Here is a 17,017-nt window from a genome sequence, read left to right as displayed (position 1 = left end):
CGCAGCACTCTGGGTATATACTGACGCAGCACTCTGGGTATATACTGACGCAGCACTCTGGGTATATACTGACGCAGCACTCTGGGTATATACTGACGCAGCACTCTGGGTATATACTGACGCAGCACTCTGGGTATATACTGACGCAGCACTCTGGGTATATATATATATATATATATATACTGATGCAGCACTCTGGATATATATATATATATATATATATATACTGACGCAGCACTCTGGGTATATACTGACGCAGCACTTTGGGTATATATATATACTGACGCAGCACTCTGGGTATATATATATATACTGACGCAGCACTCTGGGTATATATATATATATACACATACTGATGCAGCACTCTGGGTATATATATATATATACTGATGCAGCACTCTGGGTATATACTGACGCAGCACTCTGGGTATATATATATATACTGACGCAGCACTCTGGGTATATATATATATATATACTGACGCAGCACTCTGGGTATATATATTGTGACAAACTGCTTACTCCGGGGCTCCGCCGTCTGTCCGGGACTGTTAGAACACGGTCTTTTAGGGTAGGTTAAATGATGAGGCGTCACGTGCTGTTCCTTTAAACAGCTATGCCTGGTTTATTCAGTCCCAGGCACTGAGACTGCCACAGTGCATACAACAGAAATACAGCAAAACAAAAAGCTGCTCACCTGAGCGATAACTTAACTTAGATTTTCCCTAACTCAGGGTGGAAGTGGCTTTTCCACTTCCACCAACAAAATAAGTAACTTTGCAGTCTTAGACAGAAAGAACAGAATGATTTAACCTGTTTGGGGAGAGGCTTTTCCCCTCTCTGCTTCCAGCAGCCTTCCTGTCTCCAGGCTCTTGGGGAGAGGGAAGAGGAAACAGGAAATCAGTCTTACATACCTGATTTCTAATTAGCATGACAGGTGACAGAAATCAGGCAGCAGACAAACTCTGGTCTGGATCTCTCATCCCTCAGTTCCAGCGCTTGCCAAACTGTGGGATGGAGTGTATGTATTATAAGGCTGCACTCCCAGGCCAAACAGGATAGAAACTGTTTAGTATCCTGGGAGCCATATATATATGGAATTTATTACCATCCCCTGGTTTCTGTCACATATCCTCCCCCCCAGCTCAGACCTCGAGGGATGAGCGACCATGGATATTAGGGAGTGCATCCTTGACAACCCGTCGGCATTGCCATGTTTGTGCCCTGACCTGTGTTCCACAGAAAATTTAAAGGGTTGTAGGCTTAGGAACCACCTGGTCACTCTAGCTTTCTTTTCTCTATTTTGACACATCCAGGTAAGGGGTGCATGATCTGTGACCAACCGGAATTTTCTCCCCAACAGGTAGTATTTGAGCGTCTCTACAGGCCACTTTATTGCGAGACACTCTTTCTCGACTATGGAGTAATTTTTCTCCTGGGGATTTAGTTTCCTACTTAAATAAAGGATGGGGTGCTCCTCACCTTGAGACTCCTGGGAGAGTACCGCCCCCAGCCCTACCTCAGATGCGTCGGTTTGGACTACGAACTCTTTGGAGAAGTCAGGTGTGACCAACACTGGTAGGGCAGAGAGAGCTTCTTTCGGGCTTCTAAAGGCATGTTCGGTTTCGGGGGACCACTTTACCATTAGCGGTCCTCTTGCTTTTGTGAGGTCGGTTAGTGGGGTTGCCTTAGTTGCAAAATTGGGAATAAACCTTCTATAGTACCCAATTAACCCCAAAAAGGTCCTTACTTGTTTTTTTGTAACTGGCCTTGGCCAATTTTGTATCGCCTCTACTTTGAGTGTTTGGGGTTTGAGTAAACCTCTGCCAATAGAATACCCCAGATACTTGGCCTCCTCCAGACCAATAGTGCATTTAGCGGGGTTAGCAGTTAGTCCAGCAGACCGAACTGCGTCGAGCACAGCTTGGACCTTTGGAAGGTGGGATTGCCAATTTTCACTATGGATTACCACATCATCCAGGTAGGCAGCAGCATACCGAGCATGTGGTTTTAAAATGTTATCCATCATTCTTTGGAATGTGGCGGGAGCTCCATGTAAGCCAAAAGGCAGCACCCTATACTGAAAGAGGCCGTCTGGGGTTGAGAAGGCTGTCTTTTCTTTTGCCCTTTCTGTGAGGGGAACCTGCCAGTACCCTTTTGTTAGGTCTAGGGTTGTGAGATATCGGGCTTTGCCCAGTCTCTCTACAAGTTCATCTACCCTGGGCATAGGATAAGTATCAAATTTTGACACCGCGTTTAGTTTCCGGTAGTCATTACAAAACCTTGTTGTACCATCTGGCTTTGGGACTAAGACTATAGGGCTGTTCCACCCACTTTGGGATTCCTCAATTACGCCTAGTTTTAGCATTTTTTTAACCTCTAAACCTATAGCCTCTCTTTTGGCCTCTGGGATTCGGTACGGTTTAAGGTTAACTCAGACCCCCGGTTCAGAGACTATGTCATGTTTAATTACGTTAGTTCTACCTGGCTGTGTAGAGAAGACTTCTTTGTTTCTTCTCACTAAATTCTGAACCTCTCGTTTCTGATGAACGGACAGGGTTTCAGCTATGCTAACCTCTGGGTCAGTTTCTCGATTCTCTGACTGACCTGGGGGTACTAGGGTTAACAAGACTTCTCTATCTTTCCAGGGCTTAAGTAGGTTTATATGGTAAATTTGCTCAGGTTTCCTCCTACCTGGCTGTCTTACCTTATAATTTACTTCTCCCACTCTTTCCAAGACCTCATATGGCCCATGCCACTTAGCAAGGAATTTACTCTCTACGGTGGGAACCAGAACTAGCACCCTATCGCCTGGAAAAAAAATTCTGACCCTAGCACCCTTATTATACGTATTCCTCTGTGCTTCTTGAGCTTTTTCCATGTGTTCCCTCACTATAGGTAGGACTGCAGCTATGCGGTCCTGCATCTGGGCAACATGCTCTATTACACTTCTGTAAGGGGTAACCTCGTGTTCCCAAGTCTCTTTGGCTATATCCAGTAAGCCCCTTGGGTGTCGGCCATACAATAGTTCAAATGGGGAGAAGCCTGTGGATGATTGGGGAACTTCCCTAATGACAAGTAACAGGTACGGTAACAAACAATCCCAGTTTTTCCCATCCTTATCGACCGCCCGCCGTAACATACTCTTTAAGGTTTTATTGAACCGTTCCACTAAACCATCTGTTTGTGGATGATAGACTGAGGTTCTGAGATGCTTGATTTTTAGGAGTTTACATCACTCTTTTGTTACTTGGGACATAAATGGTGTTCCTTGGTCAGATAAGATCTCTTTAGGAATTCCAACCCGGGAAAACAGAACTACTAACTCTTTTGCTATGTTTTTAGCAGAGGTGCTACGTAGGGGAACTGCCTCCGGATATCGGGTGGCATAATCTAATATTACCAATATATGCTGATGTCCCCTAGCGGACTTTATTAGGGGTCCTACTAAATCCATACCAATCCGGTCAAATGGCACCTCTATTATGGGAAGGGGTACCAATGGGCTACGGTATGCTTTGAACGGGGCGGTGATCTGACATTCTGGGCATGAGGAGCAATAATTCGTAATTTCTGCCAGAACCCCAGGCCAATAGAAGCTTCGGAGAACCTTTTCTTTTGTCTTTTCCACCCCTAGGTGTCCCCCCAATGGATGACTATGTGCGAGGTGTAATACTACGTTACGGAATGTCCGTGGTACCAACAATTGTTTAGTTGTAACTGATTTCCTTTTATCAACCCGATATACTAGGTCATTCTCTACCTCGAAGTAGGGGTAAGCAAGTGACCTATCTGGTTGGCCAGGAGTACTATTCTGGTCCCGTATATTCCCCCTTGCTACTGCTAATGTGGGGTCTTCCCACTGGGCCTTCTTAAAACTCCCAGGACTGACCTCTAGGTCAGCGAGGGTCTTATCCTGTTCTGGGGTGGTAAGTGCCTGTTCAACATCTTGATTTGGGGTATTCCCTACCAAGGTAGCCATGGGGAAGGGAATTTTACAGCACTCCTCCTTTTTCCCCTTCTTATTTGGGCACTCGTCGCTCTTCAGCCCCCCTTAACCCTGGTACCCTTTTACCGTCTCTGGAAGAGTCCTGGAACCTTGGGTAGTGGGGTTGCTCCACGACAATGGGTTGCGGGTGCTCTTCTGCTGCATTGTACCTTTCTACGAGGGCCACCAGCTCGTCTGCATTGTGGGGGTCACTCTGACTGACCCAACGGCGTAGGGCAGAGGGAAGTTTCCTCAAGAACTGGTCCATGACCAACCGTTCCACGATGTGGCTTGCTGAGTTGATCTCGGGTTGTAGCCACTTCCGAGCGAGGTGGATGAGGTCATACATCTGGCTTCGGGTGGCTTTATCCGACGTGAAGGACCATGCGTGGAATCTTTGGGCACGAACAGCCGTGGTTACGCCGAGGCGGGCGAGGATCTCGAACTTCAATTTTGCATAGACGTTAGCTTCGGCTGGCTCTAGATCAAAGTAAGCCTTCTGGGGTTCGCCGCTTAGGAAGGGTGCGATTAGACCAGCCCACTCAGCTTCTGGCCATCCCTCTCTCTGTGCCGTGCGTTCAAACGTGAGAAGATAGGCTTCCACATCATCCCCATCGTCCTATCTTCTGAAGGTAGTGGCTTGCCCTGGTCATTTTCGGGACTGGGGCTGCCTCTGCCAGTGGAAGGTTACTGATAGTCTCCCTCAGGATCTCGAGTTCCTGCTGTAAGACCTGAGCGAACCGCTGTTGCTCCTCTCTCAGCAAGCGGTTTGTCTCTTGCTGGTTTGCATTAGTCTTTTGCTGGGCTATTAACAGCTGTTGCTGGGTTTCATTCGTGTCTTTCTGGACAGCGACATAGCGTACCAGCGCACTCTGGGTATATACTGACGCAGCACTCTGGGTATATACTGACGCAGCACTCTGGGTATATATATACTGATGCAGCACTCTGGGTATATACTGACGCAGCACTCTGGGTATATATATATACTGACGCAGCACTCTGGGTATATACTGACGCAGCACTCTGTGTATATATATATATATACTGACGCAGCACTCTGGGTATATATATATACTGACGCAGCACTCTGGGTATATACTGATGCAGAACTCTGGGTATATATATACTGATGCAGCCCTCTGGGTATATATATACTGATGCAGCACTCTGGGTATATATATATACTGACGCAGCACTCTGGGTATATACTGACGCAGCACTCTGGGTATATATATACTGACGCAGCACTCTGGCTATATATATACTGACGCAGCACTCTGGGTATATATATACTGACGCAGCGCTCTGGGTATATACTGACGCAGCACTCTGGGTATATACTGACGCAGCACTCTGGGTATATACTGACGCAGCACTCTGGGTATATATACTGACGCAGCACTCTGGGTATATACTGACGCAGCACTCTGGGTATATACTGACGCAGCACTCTGGGTATATATATACTGACGCAGCACTCTGGGTATATACTGACGCAGCACTCTGGGTATATATATATACTGACGCAGCACTCTGGGTATATACTGACGCAGCACTCTGGGTATATACTGACGCAGCACTCTGGGTATATACTGACGCAGCACTCTGGGTATATATATATATATACTGACGCAGCACTCTGGGTATATACTGACGCAGCACTCTGGGTATATACTGACGCAGCACTCTGGGTATATATATACTGATGCAGCACTCTGTGTATATACTGACGCAGCACTCTGGGTATATATATACTGACGCAGCACTCTGGGTATATACTGACGCAGCACTCTGGGTATATATATACTGACGCAGCACTCTGGGTATATACTGACGCAGCACTCTGTGTATATATATACTGATGCAGCACTCTGGGTATATACTGATGCAGAACTCTGGGTATATATATACTGATGCAGCACTCTGGGTATATACTGATGCAGCACTCTGGGTATATATATACTGATGCAGCACTCTGGGTATATATATATATATACTGACGCAGCACTCTGGGTATATATATATATACTGACGCAGCACTCTGGGTATATACTGATGCAGAACTCTGGGTATATATATACTGATGCAGCACTCTGGGTATATACTGATGCAGCACTCTGGGTATATATATACTGATGCAGCACTCTGGGTATATATATATACTGACGCAGCACTCTGGGTATATACTGATGCAGCACTCTGGGTATATATATACTGATGCAGCACTCTGGGTATATATATATACTGACGCAGCACTCTGGGTATATACTGATGCAGAACTCTGGGTATATATATACTGATGCAGCACTCTGGGTATATACTGATGCAGCACTCTGGGTATATACTGATGCAGCACTCTGGGTATATATATATACTGACGCAGCACTCTGGGTATATATAAATACTGACGCAGCACTCTGGGTATATACTGACGCAGCACTCTGGGTATATACTGACGCAGCACTCTGGGTATATATATATATACTGCGGCAGCACTCTGGGTATATATATATACTGACGCAGCACTCTGGGTATATATATACTGACGCAGCACTCTGGGTATATATATACTGACGCAGCACTCTGGGTATATACTGATGCAGCACTCTGGGTATATATATACTGATGCAGCACTCTGGGTATATATATACTGACGCAGCACTCTGGGTATATATATATACTGACGCAGCACTCTGGGTATATATATATATATGCTGACGCAGCACTCTGGGTATATACTGACGCAGCACTCTGGGTATATACTGACGCAGCACTCTGGGTATATACTGACGCAGCACTCTGGGTATATATATACTGACGCAGCACTCTGGGTATATACTGACGCAGCACTCTGGGTATATACTGATGCAGCACTCTGGGTATATATATATATATATATATATATATACTGACGCAGCACTCTGGGTATATACTGACGCAGCACTCTGGGTATATACTGACGCAGCACTCTGGGTATATATATACTGATGCAGCACTCTGTGTATATACTGACGCAGCACTTTGGGTATATATATACTGACGCAGCACTCTGGGTATATACTGACGCAGCACTCTGGGTATATATATACTGACGCAGCACTCTGGGTATATACTGACGCAGCACTCTGTGTATATATATACTGATGCAGCACTCTGGGTATATACTGATGCAGAACTCTGGGTATATATATACTGATGCAGCACTCTGGGTATATACTGATGCAGCACTCTGGGTATATATATACTGATGCAGCACTCTGGGTATATATATATACTGACGCAGCACTCTGGGTATATATATATATACTGACGCAGCACTCTGGGTATATACTGATGCAGAACTCTGGGTATATATATACTGATGCAGCACTCTGGGTATATACTGATGCAGCACTCTGGGTATATATATACTGATGCAGCACTCTGGGTACATATATATATACTGACGCAGCACTCTGGGTATATACTGATGCAGCACTCTGGGTATATATATACTGATGCAGCACTCTGGGTATATATATATACTGACGCAGCACTCTGGGTATATACTGATGCAGAACTCTGGGTATATATATACTGATGCAGCACTCTGGGTATATACTGATGCAGCACTCTGGGTATATACTGATGCAGCACTCTGGGTATATATATATACTCACGCAGCACTCTGGGTATATATATATACTGACGCAGCACTCTGGGTATATACTGACGCAGCACTCTGGGTATATACTGACGCAGCACTCTGGGTATATATATATATATACTGCCGCAGCACTCTGGGTATATATATATACTGACGCAGCACTCTGGGTATATATATACTGACGCAGCACTCTGGGTATATATATACTGACGCAGCACTCTGGGTATATACTGATGCAGCACTCTGGGTATATATATACTGATGCAGCACTCTGGGTATATATATATACTGACGCAGCACTCTGGGTATATATATATACTGACGCAGCACTCTGGGTATATATATATACTGACGCAGCACTCTGGGTATATACTGACGCAGCACTCTGGGTATATACTGACGCAGCACTCTGGGTATATACTGACGCAGCACTCTGGGTATATATATACTGACGCAGCACTCTGGGTATATACTGACGCAGCACTCTGGGTATATACTGACGCAGCACTCTGGGTATATACTGACGCAGCACTCTGGGTATATATATATATATATATACTGACGCAGCACTCTGGGTATATACTGACGCAGCACTCTGGGTATATACTGACGCAGCACTCTGTGTATATATATACTGATGCAGCACTCTGGGTATATACTGATGCAGAACTCTGGGTATATATATACTGATGCAGCACTCTGGGTATATACTGATGCAGCACTCTGGGTATATATATACTGATGCAGCACTCTGGGTATATATATATACTGACGCAGCACTCTGGGTGTATATATATATATATACTGACGCAGCACTCTGGGTATATACTGATGCAGAACTCTGGGTATATATATACTGATGCAGCACTCTGGGTATATACTGATGCAGCACTCTGGGTATATATATACTGATGCAGCACTCTGGGTATATATATATACTGACGCAGCACTCTGGGTATATACTGATGCAGCACTCTGGGTATATATATACTGATGCAGCACTCTGGGTATATATATATACTGACGCAGCACTCTGGGTATATACTGATGCAGAACTCTGGGTATATATATACTGATGCAGCACTCTGGGTATATACTGATGCAGCACTCTGGGTATATATATATACTCACGCAGCACTCTGGGTATATATATATACTGACGCAGCACTCTGGGTATATACTGACGCAGCACTCTGGGTATATACTGACGCAGCACTCTGGGTATATATATATATACTGCCGCAGCACTCTGGGTATATATATATACTGACGCAGCACTCTGGGTATATATATACTGACGCAGCACTCTGGGTATATATATACTGACGCAGCACTCTGGGTATATACTGATGCAGCACTCTGGGTATATATATACTGATGCAGCACTCTGGGTATATATATATACTGACGCAGCACTCTGGGTATATATATATACTGACGCAGCACTCTGGGTATATATATATATACTGACGCAGCACTCTGGGTATATACTGACGCAGCACTCTGGGTATATACTGACGCAGCACTCTGGGTATATATATACTGACGCAGCACTCTGGGTATATACTGACGCAGCACTCTGGGTATATATATATACTGACGCAGCACTCTGGGTATATATATATACTGACGCAGCACTCTGGGTATATACTGACGCAGCACTCTGGGTATATACTGACGCAGCACTCTGGGTATATACTGACGCAGCACTCTGGGTATATATATATATATATATATACTGACGCAGCACTCTGGGTATATACTGACGCAGCACTCTGGGTATATACTGACGCAGCACTCTGGGTATATATATACTGACGCAGCACTCTGGGTATATACTGACGCAGCACTCTGGGTATATACTGACGCAGCACTCTGGGTATATACTGACGCAGCACTCTGGGTATATATATATATATATACTGACGCAGCACTCTGGGTATATACTGACGCAGCACTCTGGGTATATACTGACGCAGCACTCTGGGTATATATATACTGATGCAGCACTCTGTGTATATACTGACGCAGCACTCTGGTTATATATATACTGACGCAGCACTCTGGGTATATACTGACGCAGCACTCTGGGTATATATATACTGACGCAGCACTCTGGGTATATACTGACGCAGCACTCTGTGTATATATATATACTGATGCAGCACTCTGGGTATATACTGATGCAGAACTCTGGGTATATATATACTGATGCAGCACTCTGGGTATATACTGATGCAGCACTCTGGGTATATATATACTGATGCAGCACTCTGGGTATATATATATATACTGACGCAGCACTCTGGGTATATATATATACTGACGCAGCACTCTCGGTATATACTGATGCAGAACTCTGGGTATATATATACTGATGCAGCACTCTGGGTATATACTGATGCAGCACTCTGGGTATATATATACTGATGCAGCACTCTGGGTATATATATATACTGACGCAGCACTCTGGGTATATACTGATGCAGCACTCTGGGTATATATATACTGATGCAGCACTCTGGGTATATATATATACTGATGCAGCACGCTGGGTATATACTGATGCAGAACTCTGGGTATATATATACTGATGCAGCACTCTGGGTATATACTGATGCAGCACTCTGGGTATATATATATACTGACGCAGCACTCTGGGTATATATATATACTGACGCAGCACTCTGGGTATATACTGACGCAGCACTCTGGGTATATACTGCCGCAGCACTCTGGGTATATATATATACTGCCGCAGCACTCTGGGTATATATATATACTGACGCAGCACTCTGGGTATATATATACTGACGCAGCACTCTGGGTATATATATACTGACGCAGCACTCTGGGTATATACTGACGCAGCACTCTGGGTATATATATATATACTGACGCAGCACTCTGGGTATATACTGACGCAGCACTCTGGGTATATATATACTGACGCAGCACTCTGGGTATACTGACGCAGCACTCTGGGTATATATATATATATACTGACGCAGCACTCTGGGTATATATATACTGACGCAGCACTCTTTGTATATACTGACGCAGCACTCTGGGTATATATATATATATATATATACTGACGCAGCACTCTGGGTATATATATATATATATATATACTGACGCAGCACTCTGTGTATATACTGACGTAGCATTCTGGGTATATATATACTGACGCAGCACTCTGTGTATATACTGACGCAGCACTCTGGGTATATATATATATACTGATGCAGCACTCTGGGTATATATATACTGACGCAGCACTCTGGGTATATACTGACGCAGCACTCTGGGTATATATATACTGACGCAGCACTCTGGGTATATATATATATATACTGACGCAGCACTCTTTGTATATACTGATGCAGCACTCTGGGTATATACTGACGCAGCACTCTGGGTATATATATACTGACGCAGCACTCTTTGTATATACTGATGCAGCACTCTGGGTATATACTGATGCAGCACTCTGGGTATATACTGACGCAGCACTCTGGGTATATATATACTGACGCAGCACTCTTTGTATATACTGATGCAGCACTCTTTGTATATACTGATGCAGCACTCTCTGACTGTCTCTTTGTTTCTCACAGGCTGGTGTGGCCCCTCTCCTGGTGAACTCTGACTGTCTGGATCAGGCCTCATCGGTGAGTGAGAGAGGTGGCACGTCACATGACATCATACAGCATGTAACAATGCGCGCGATGACATCACACTACAATCTATGACTTCACACTGTAACTTGTTGCATTGTATTACAAATCAGGCATAAGGTGATATAATAGTGACCCGTGACATAAGCCTGTGACACTGAACTCTCTTTCTCCTGGGGATCATTGTGTCACCGCTGACCTGGTGGAGAACAAGTGACTCTGGACACTCACTGTCCTTTTGCTGCTGCTCTGTGACATCAATGGGCATTTGTGGGTATCAGTAAAGATGGCCCCCGTGTTGTGTCTGTAATCAGTTGTTCTGTTATTGAGCTGGGAAGAATGGAGGAGATGTGCTCCCTGCGTATCAAGTTCCAGTCTGGAATAGGATCTCTCCTTTGGGTTCCTGTTTCCAGTCACTGGGGTCCGTGTGTTTTTTTTAGTGTGTGTGTGGGATGTGGGGGGGGGGGCGGGGGGATGGGGTCTCAGTGTGTGTGCGGGGGCTCTCAGTGTGTGGGGGTGGTCTCAGTGTGTGAGGAGGTCTCAGTGTGTGGGGGTGGTCTCAGTGTGTTGGCGGGGGTCTCAGTGTGTGTGGGCGGGGGTCTCAGTGTGTGGGGGTGGTCTCAGTGTGTTGGCGGGGGTCTCAGTGTGTGTGGGCGGGGGTCTCAGTGTGTGGTGGGGGGTCTCAGTGTGTGGTGGGGGGTCTCAGTGTGGGGGGGGGTCTCAGTGTGTGTGTGTGGGGTCTCAGTGTGTGTGGGGGGCTCTCAGTGTGTGTGGGGGGGTCTCAGTGTGTGCGTGTGGGGTCTCAGTCTGTGTGGGCGGGGGTCTCAGTGTGTGTGGGCGGGGGTCTCAGTGTGTGTGGGCGGGGGTCTCAGTGTGTGTGGGCGGGGGTCTCAGTGTGTGTGGGCGGGGGTCTCAGTGTGTGTGGGCGGGGGTCTCAGTGTGTGTGGGCGGGGGTCTCAGTGTGTGTGGGCGGGGGTCTCAGTGTGTGTGTGCGGGGGTTTCAGTGTGTGTGGGCGGGGGTCTCAGTGTGTGTGGGCGGGGGTCTCAGTGTGTGTGGGCGGGGGTCTCAGTGTGTGTGTGCGGGGGGTCTCAGTGTGTGTGGGCGGGGGTCTCAGTGTGTGTGGGCGGGGGTCTCAGTGTGTGTGGGCGGGGGTCTCAGTGTGTTGGCGGGGGTCTCAGTGTGTGTGGGCGGGGGTCTCAGTGTGTGTGTGCGGGGGGTCTCAGTGTGTGTGGGCGGGGGTCTCAGTGTGTGTGGGCGGGGGTCTCAGTGTGTTGGCGGGGGTCTCAGTGTGTGTGGGCAGGGGTCTCAGTGTGTGTGGGCGGGGGTCTCAGTGTGTGTGGGTGGGGGTCTCAGTGTGTGTGTGCGGGGGGTCTCAGTGTGTGTGTGCGGGGGGTCTCAGTGTGTGCGGGGGGTCTCAGTGTGTGCGGGGGGTCTCAGTGTGTGCGGGGGTCTCAGTGTGTGTGCGGGGGTCTTAGTGTATGCGGGGGGTCTCAGTGTGTGCGAGGAGGTCTCAGTGTGTGCGGGGGTCACAGTGTGTGTGGGGGTGTCTCAGTGTGTGCGGGGGTCTCAGTGTGTGCGGGGGGTCTCAGTGTGTGTGAGGAGGTCTCAGTGTGTGCGGGGGTGGTCTCAGTGTGTGTGGGGGGTCTCAGTGTGTGTGGGGGGGTCTCAGTGTGTGCGGGGTGGTCTCAGTGTGTGTGAGGAGGTCTCAGTGTGTGCGGGGGGGTCTCAGTGTGTGTGGGGGGGTCTCAGTGTGTGCGGGGGGGGGTATCAGTGTGTGCGGGGGGTCTCAGTGTGTGTGAGGAGGTCTCAGTGTGTGCGGGGGGTCTCAGTGTGTGCGGGGAGGTCTCAGTGTGTGCGGGGGGGTCTCAGTGTGTGCGGAGGTCACAGTGTGTGCGGGGGGTCACAGTGTGTGCGGGGGGGGTCTCAGTGTGTGCGGGGGGTCTCAGTGTGTGCGGGGAGGTCTCAGTGTGTGCGGGGGGGTCTCAGTGTGTGCGGGGGGGTCTCAGTGTGTGTGAGGAGGTCTCAGTGTGTGTGAGGAGGTCTCAGTGTGTGCGGGGGGTCTCAGTGTGTGTGGGGAGGTCTCAGTGTGTGCGGGGGGGTCTCAGTGTGTGCGGGGGGGTCTCAGTGTGTGTGGGGAGGTCTCAGTGTGTGCGGGGGGCTCTCAGTGTGTGTGGGCGGGGGTCTCAGTGTGTGTGGGCGGGGGTCTCAGTGTGTGTGTGCGGGGGGTCTCAGTGTGTGTGGGCGGGGGTCTCAGTGTGTGTGGGCTGGGGTCTCAGTGTGTTGGCGGGGGTCTCAGTGTGTGTGGGCGGGGGTCTCAGTGTGTGTGTGCGGGGGGTCTCAGTGTGTGTGGGCGGGGGTCTCAGTGTGTGTGGGCGGGGGTCTCAGTGTGTTGGCGGGGGTCTCAGTGTGTGTGGGCGGGGGTCTCAGTGTGTGTGGGCGGGGGTCTCAGTGTGTGTGGGTGGGGGTCTCAGTGTGTGTGTGCGGGGGGTCTCAGTGTGTGTGTGCGGGGGGTCTCAGTGTGTGCGGGGGGTCTCAGTGTGTGCGGGGGGTCTCAGTGTGTGCGGGGGTCTCAGTGTGTGTGCGGGGGTCTCAGTGTGTGCGGGGGGGTCTCAGTGTGTGCGAGGAGGTCTCAGTGTGTGCGGGGGTCACAGTGTGTGTGGGGGGGTCTCAGTGTGTGCGGGGGTCTCAGTGTGTGCGGGGGGGTCTCAGTGTGTGTGAGGAGGTCTCAGTGTGCGCGGGGGGGGTCTCAGTGTGTGTGGGGGGTCTCAGTGTGTGTGGGGGGGTCTCAGTGTGTGCGGGGTGGTCTCAGTGTGTGAGGAGGTCTCAGTGTGTGCGGGGGGGTCTCAGTGTGTGTGGGGGGGGTCTCAGTGTGTGCGGGGGGGTCTCAGTGTGTGCGGGGGGGTCTCAGTGTGTGTGAGGAGGTCTCAGTGTGTGCGGGGGGTCTCAGTGTGTGCGGGGAGGTCTCAGTGTGTGCGGGGGGGTCTCAGTGTGTGCGGGGGTCACAGTGTGTGCGGGGGGTCACAGTGTGTGCGGGGGGGTCTCAGTGTGTGCGGGGGGTCTCAGTGTGTGCGGGGAGGTCTCAGTGTGTGCAGGGGGGTCTCAGTGTGTGCGGGGGGGTCTCAGTGTGTGTGAGGAGGTCTCAGTGTGTGTGAGGAGGTCTCAGTGTGTGCGGGGGGTCTCAGTGTGTGTGGGGAGGTCTCAGTGTGTGCGGGGGGGTCTCAGTGTGTGCGGGGGGTCTCACTGTGTGCGGGGGGGTCTCAGTGGGTGCGGGGGGGTCTCAGTGTGTGCGGGGGGGTCTCAGTGTGTGTGGGGGTCACAGGGTTGGGGTTTTCGTTTGGGAGGTTGTGCGGGGGTCTCTCTATGTGTGCGGGGGTCTCTGTATGTGTGCGGGGGTCTCTGTATGTGTGCGGGGGTCTCTGTATGTGTGCGGGGTCTCTGTATGTGTGCGGGGGTCTCTGTATGGGTGCGGGGGTCTCTGTATGTGTGCGGGGGTCTCTGTATGTGTGCGGGGGTCTCTGTATGTGTGCGGGGGTCTCTGTATGTGTGCGGGGGTCTCTGTATGTGTGCGGGGGTCTCTGTATGTGTGCGGGGGTCTCTGTATGTATCTATATCTTTACGTAACCTTCCTTGTCCGGCTCTTAAGAAGTTTATGTCCCGGGGGACCAGGTTCTTCTAACACCATTTATATATTACCGGGATCATTAATTAGGCAAAACAAGGACAGGCATCGTACGCATATATACATACCCGCATTAATGTACGCATATATACATACCCGCATTAACGTACGCATATATACATACCCGCATTAACGTACGCATATATACCCCGCATTAACGTACGCATATATACATACCCGCATTAACGTACGCATATATACATACCCTGCATTAACGTACGCATATATACATACCCGCATTAACGTACGCATATATACATACCCGCATTAACGTACGCATATGTACATACCCCGCATTAACGTACGCATGTATACATACATACCCGCATTAACGTACGCATATATACATACCCGCATTAACGTACGCATATATACATACCCGCATTAACGTACGCATATATACATACATACCCCGCATTAACGTACGCATATATACATACATACCCCGCATTAACGTACGCATATATACATACCCGCATTAACGTACGCATATATACATACATACCCGCATTAACGTACGCATATATACATACCCGCATTAACGTACGCATATATACATACATATCCCGCATTAACGTACGCATGTATACATACATACCCGCATTAACGTACGCATATATACATACCCGCATTAACGTACGCATATATACATACATACCCCGCATTAACGTACGCATATATACATACCCCGCATTAACGTACGCATATATACATACCCGCATTAACGTACGCATATATACATACCCGCATTAACGTACGCATATATACATACCCGCATTAACGTACGCATATATACATACCCGCATTAACGTACGCATATACACATACCCGCATTAACAAGGAACAATTTGACAAGGAACAGGCACACACCTGCTGTTTAGTCTGCTCACACTCACTCTGCTCACAACAGCTCCTTGCAGCACTGCCTACCTCTGGCATCATGAACCTGCTATGTATTTTAACTTTTTTCTTTCTCCTGGCCTCATGGAGATGTTACTCCCTCTATCCACTACAAACTCCTCCATTCTGGCCCACACCCAACATCACCATACACCCTGGACTACTCAAAAGCCTTGCACTATCTACTGAATGTTGGTGGAGAACTCTAAAAACCAGCACACCAACCACTGCTCACTCTAATGGAAAACACCACAAATCTACAACTTGTAAACAACTACCCAAATTTCTACTCATACTATTACTCTCTTTAGCAGGTGATGTTGAACCTAACCCAGGTTCTCCCATTTCAGCTCTGTCCCATGCCCCTGAGAATTCCACCTTTAAATTCCAAAAAGGGCTATCTGTCGCCCATATAAACATCCGGAGCCTGCTGCCCAAACTGGATGAACTAAGGGCATGGTGCCTTATGCATAAACCTAAAGCCATCGTTCTTACAGAAACATGGCTATCCCCTAAAACCCCTGATGCAAATATCGCCATTCAGGGATACTCCATTTTTAGGAGAGATAGGTCAAAGAGAAGAGGAGGGGTGTTATTTTATATTGCAGACACCTTACAATTTACACTGTTAAATTGCCCCCCAAGCCCACCCTCTTTTGAAACTCTAGTTGGCAAAATCTGCCTCCCCTTTTCTAAGCCCATCTTGCTCACTGGCATCTACCGCCCCCCTAAAGCCCCTCTACAATCCCTGACTGATATCACCCAATTTCTTGGCTCCATTTCCTCTCTGAATGAGAAGAGTGAGCTGCTAGTTCTAGGGGATTTCAACTTCAATTGGCTTGACCCTAAAAACCACAAAATCCAGATACAACTCAAGTCACTTAACCTATCATAACTCATTTCCCAACCCACACGGATAAACCTGAAATCGCATAACCATTCCTTGCTAGACTGGATTCTCTCCTCAAACCCCAGCAGAATCCAATCCTCTGGCATCCTTCCTGACATTTTGACCATGCAATAGTGTACTGTGTAAGGAAAATTAAACCGCCCCATTCAAGCCCTAAAGTTCTCCTCACTAGAACATTTAAAAACTTTAACCCACAACAGTTTCTGGATG

The 17,017-nt window shown here is 48.2% G+C and overlaps 1 protein-coding gene across 1 annotated transcript in view; it reads left to right on the top strand.

Moving 5' to 3' along the window:
* LOC142467717 (disks large homolog 3-like) overlaps positions 1-17,017 on the top strand; it is a 58,286-nt gene that overhangs the window by 19,928 nt on the left and 21,341 nt on the right. Inside the window, exon 2 of the mRNA XM_075573631.1 lies at positions 11,258-11,311. Coding sequence (XP_075429746.1) covers positions 11,258-11,311 — 54 coding nt within the window. The remainder of the gene's footprint in view (positions 1-11,257; positions 11,312-17,017) is intronic.

Source organism: Ascaphus truei, chromosome 16 (assembly GCF_040206685.1).
Source record: "Ascaphus truei isolate aAscTru1 chromosome 16, aAscTru1.hap1, whole genome shotgun sequence".
Lineage (NCBI taxonomy): Eukaryota > Metazoa > Chordata > Amphibia > Anura > Ascaphidae > Ascaphus > Ascaphus truei.
This window is presented reverse-complemented; position numbering and strand designations above follow the sequence as displayed.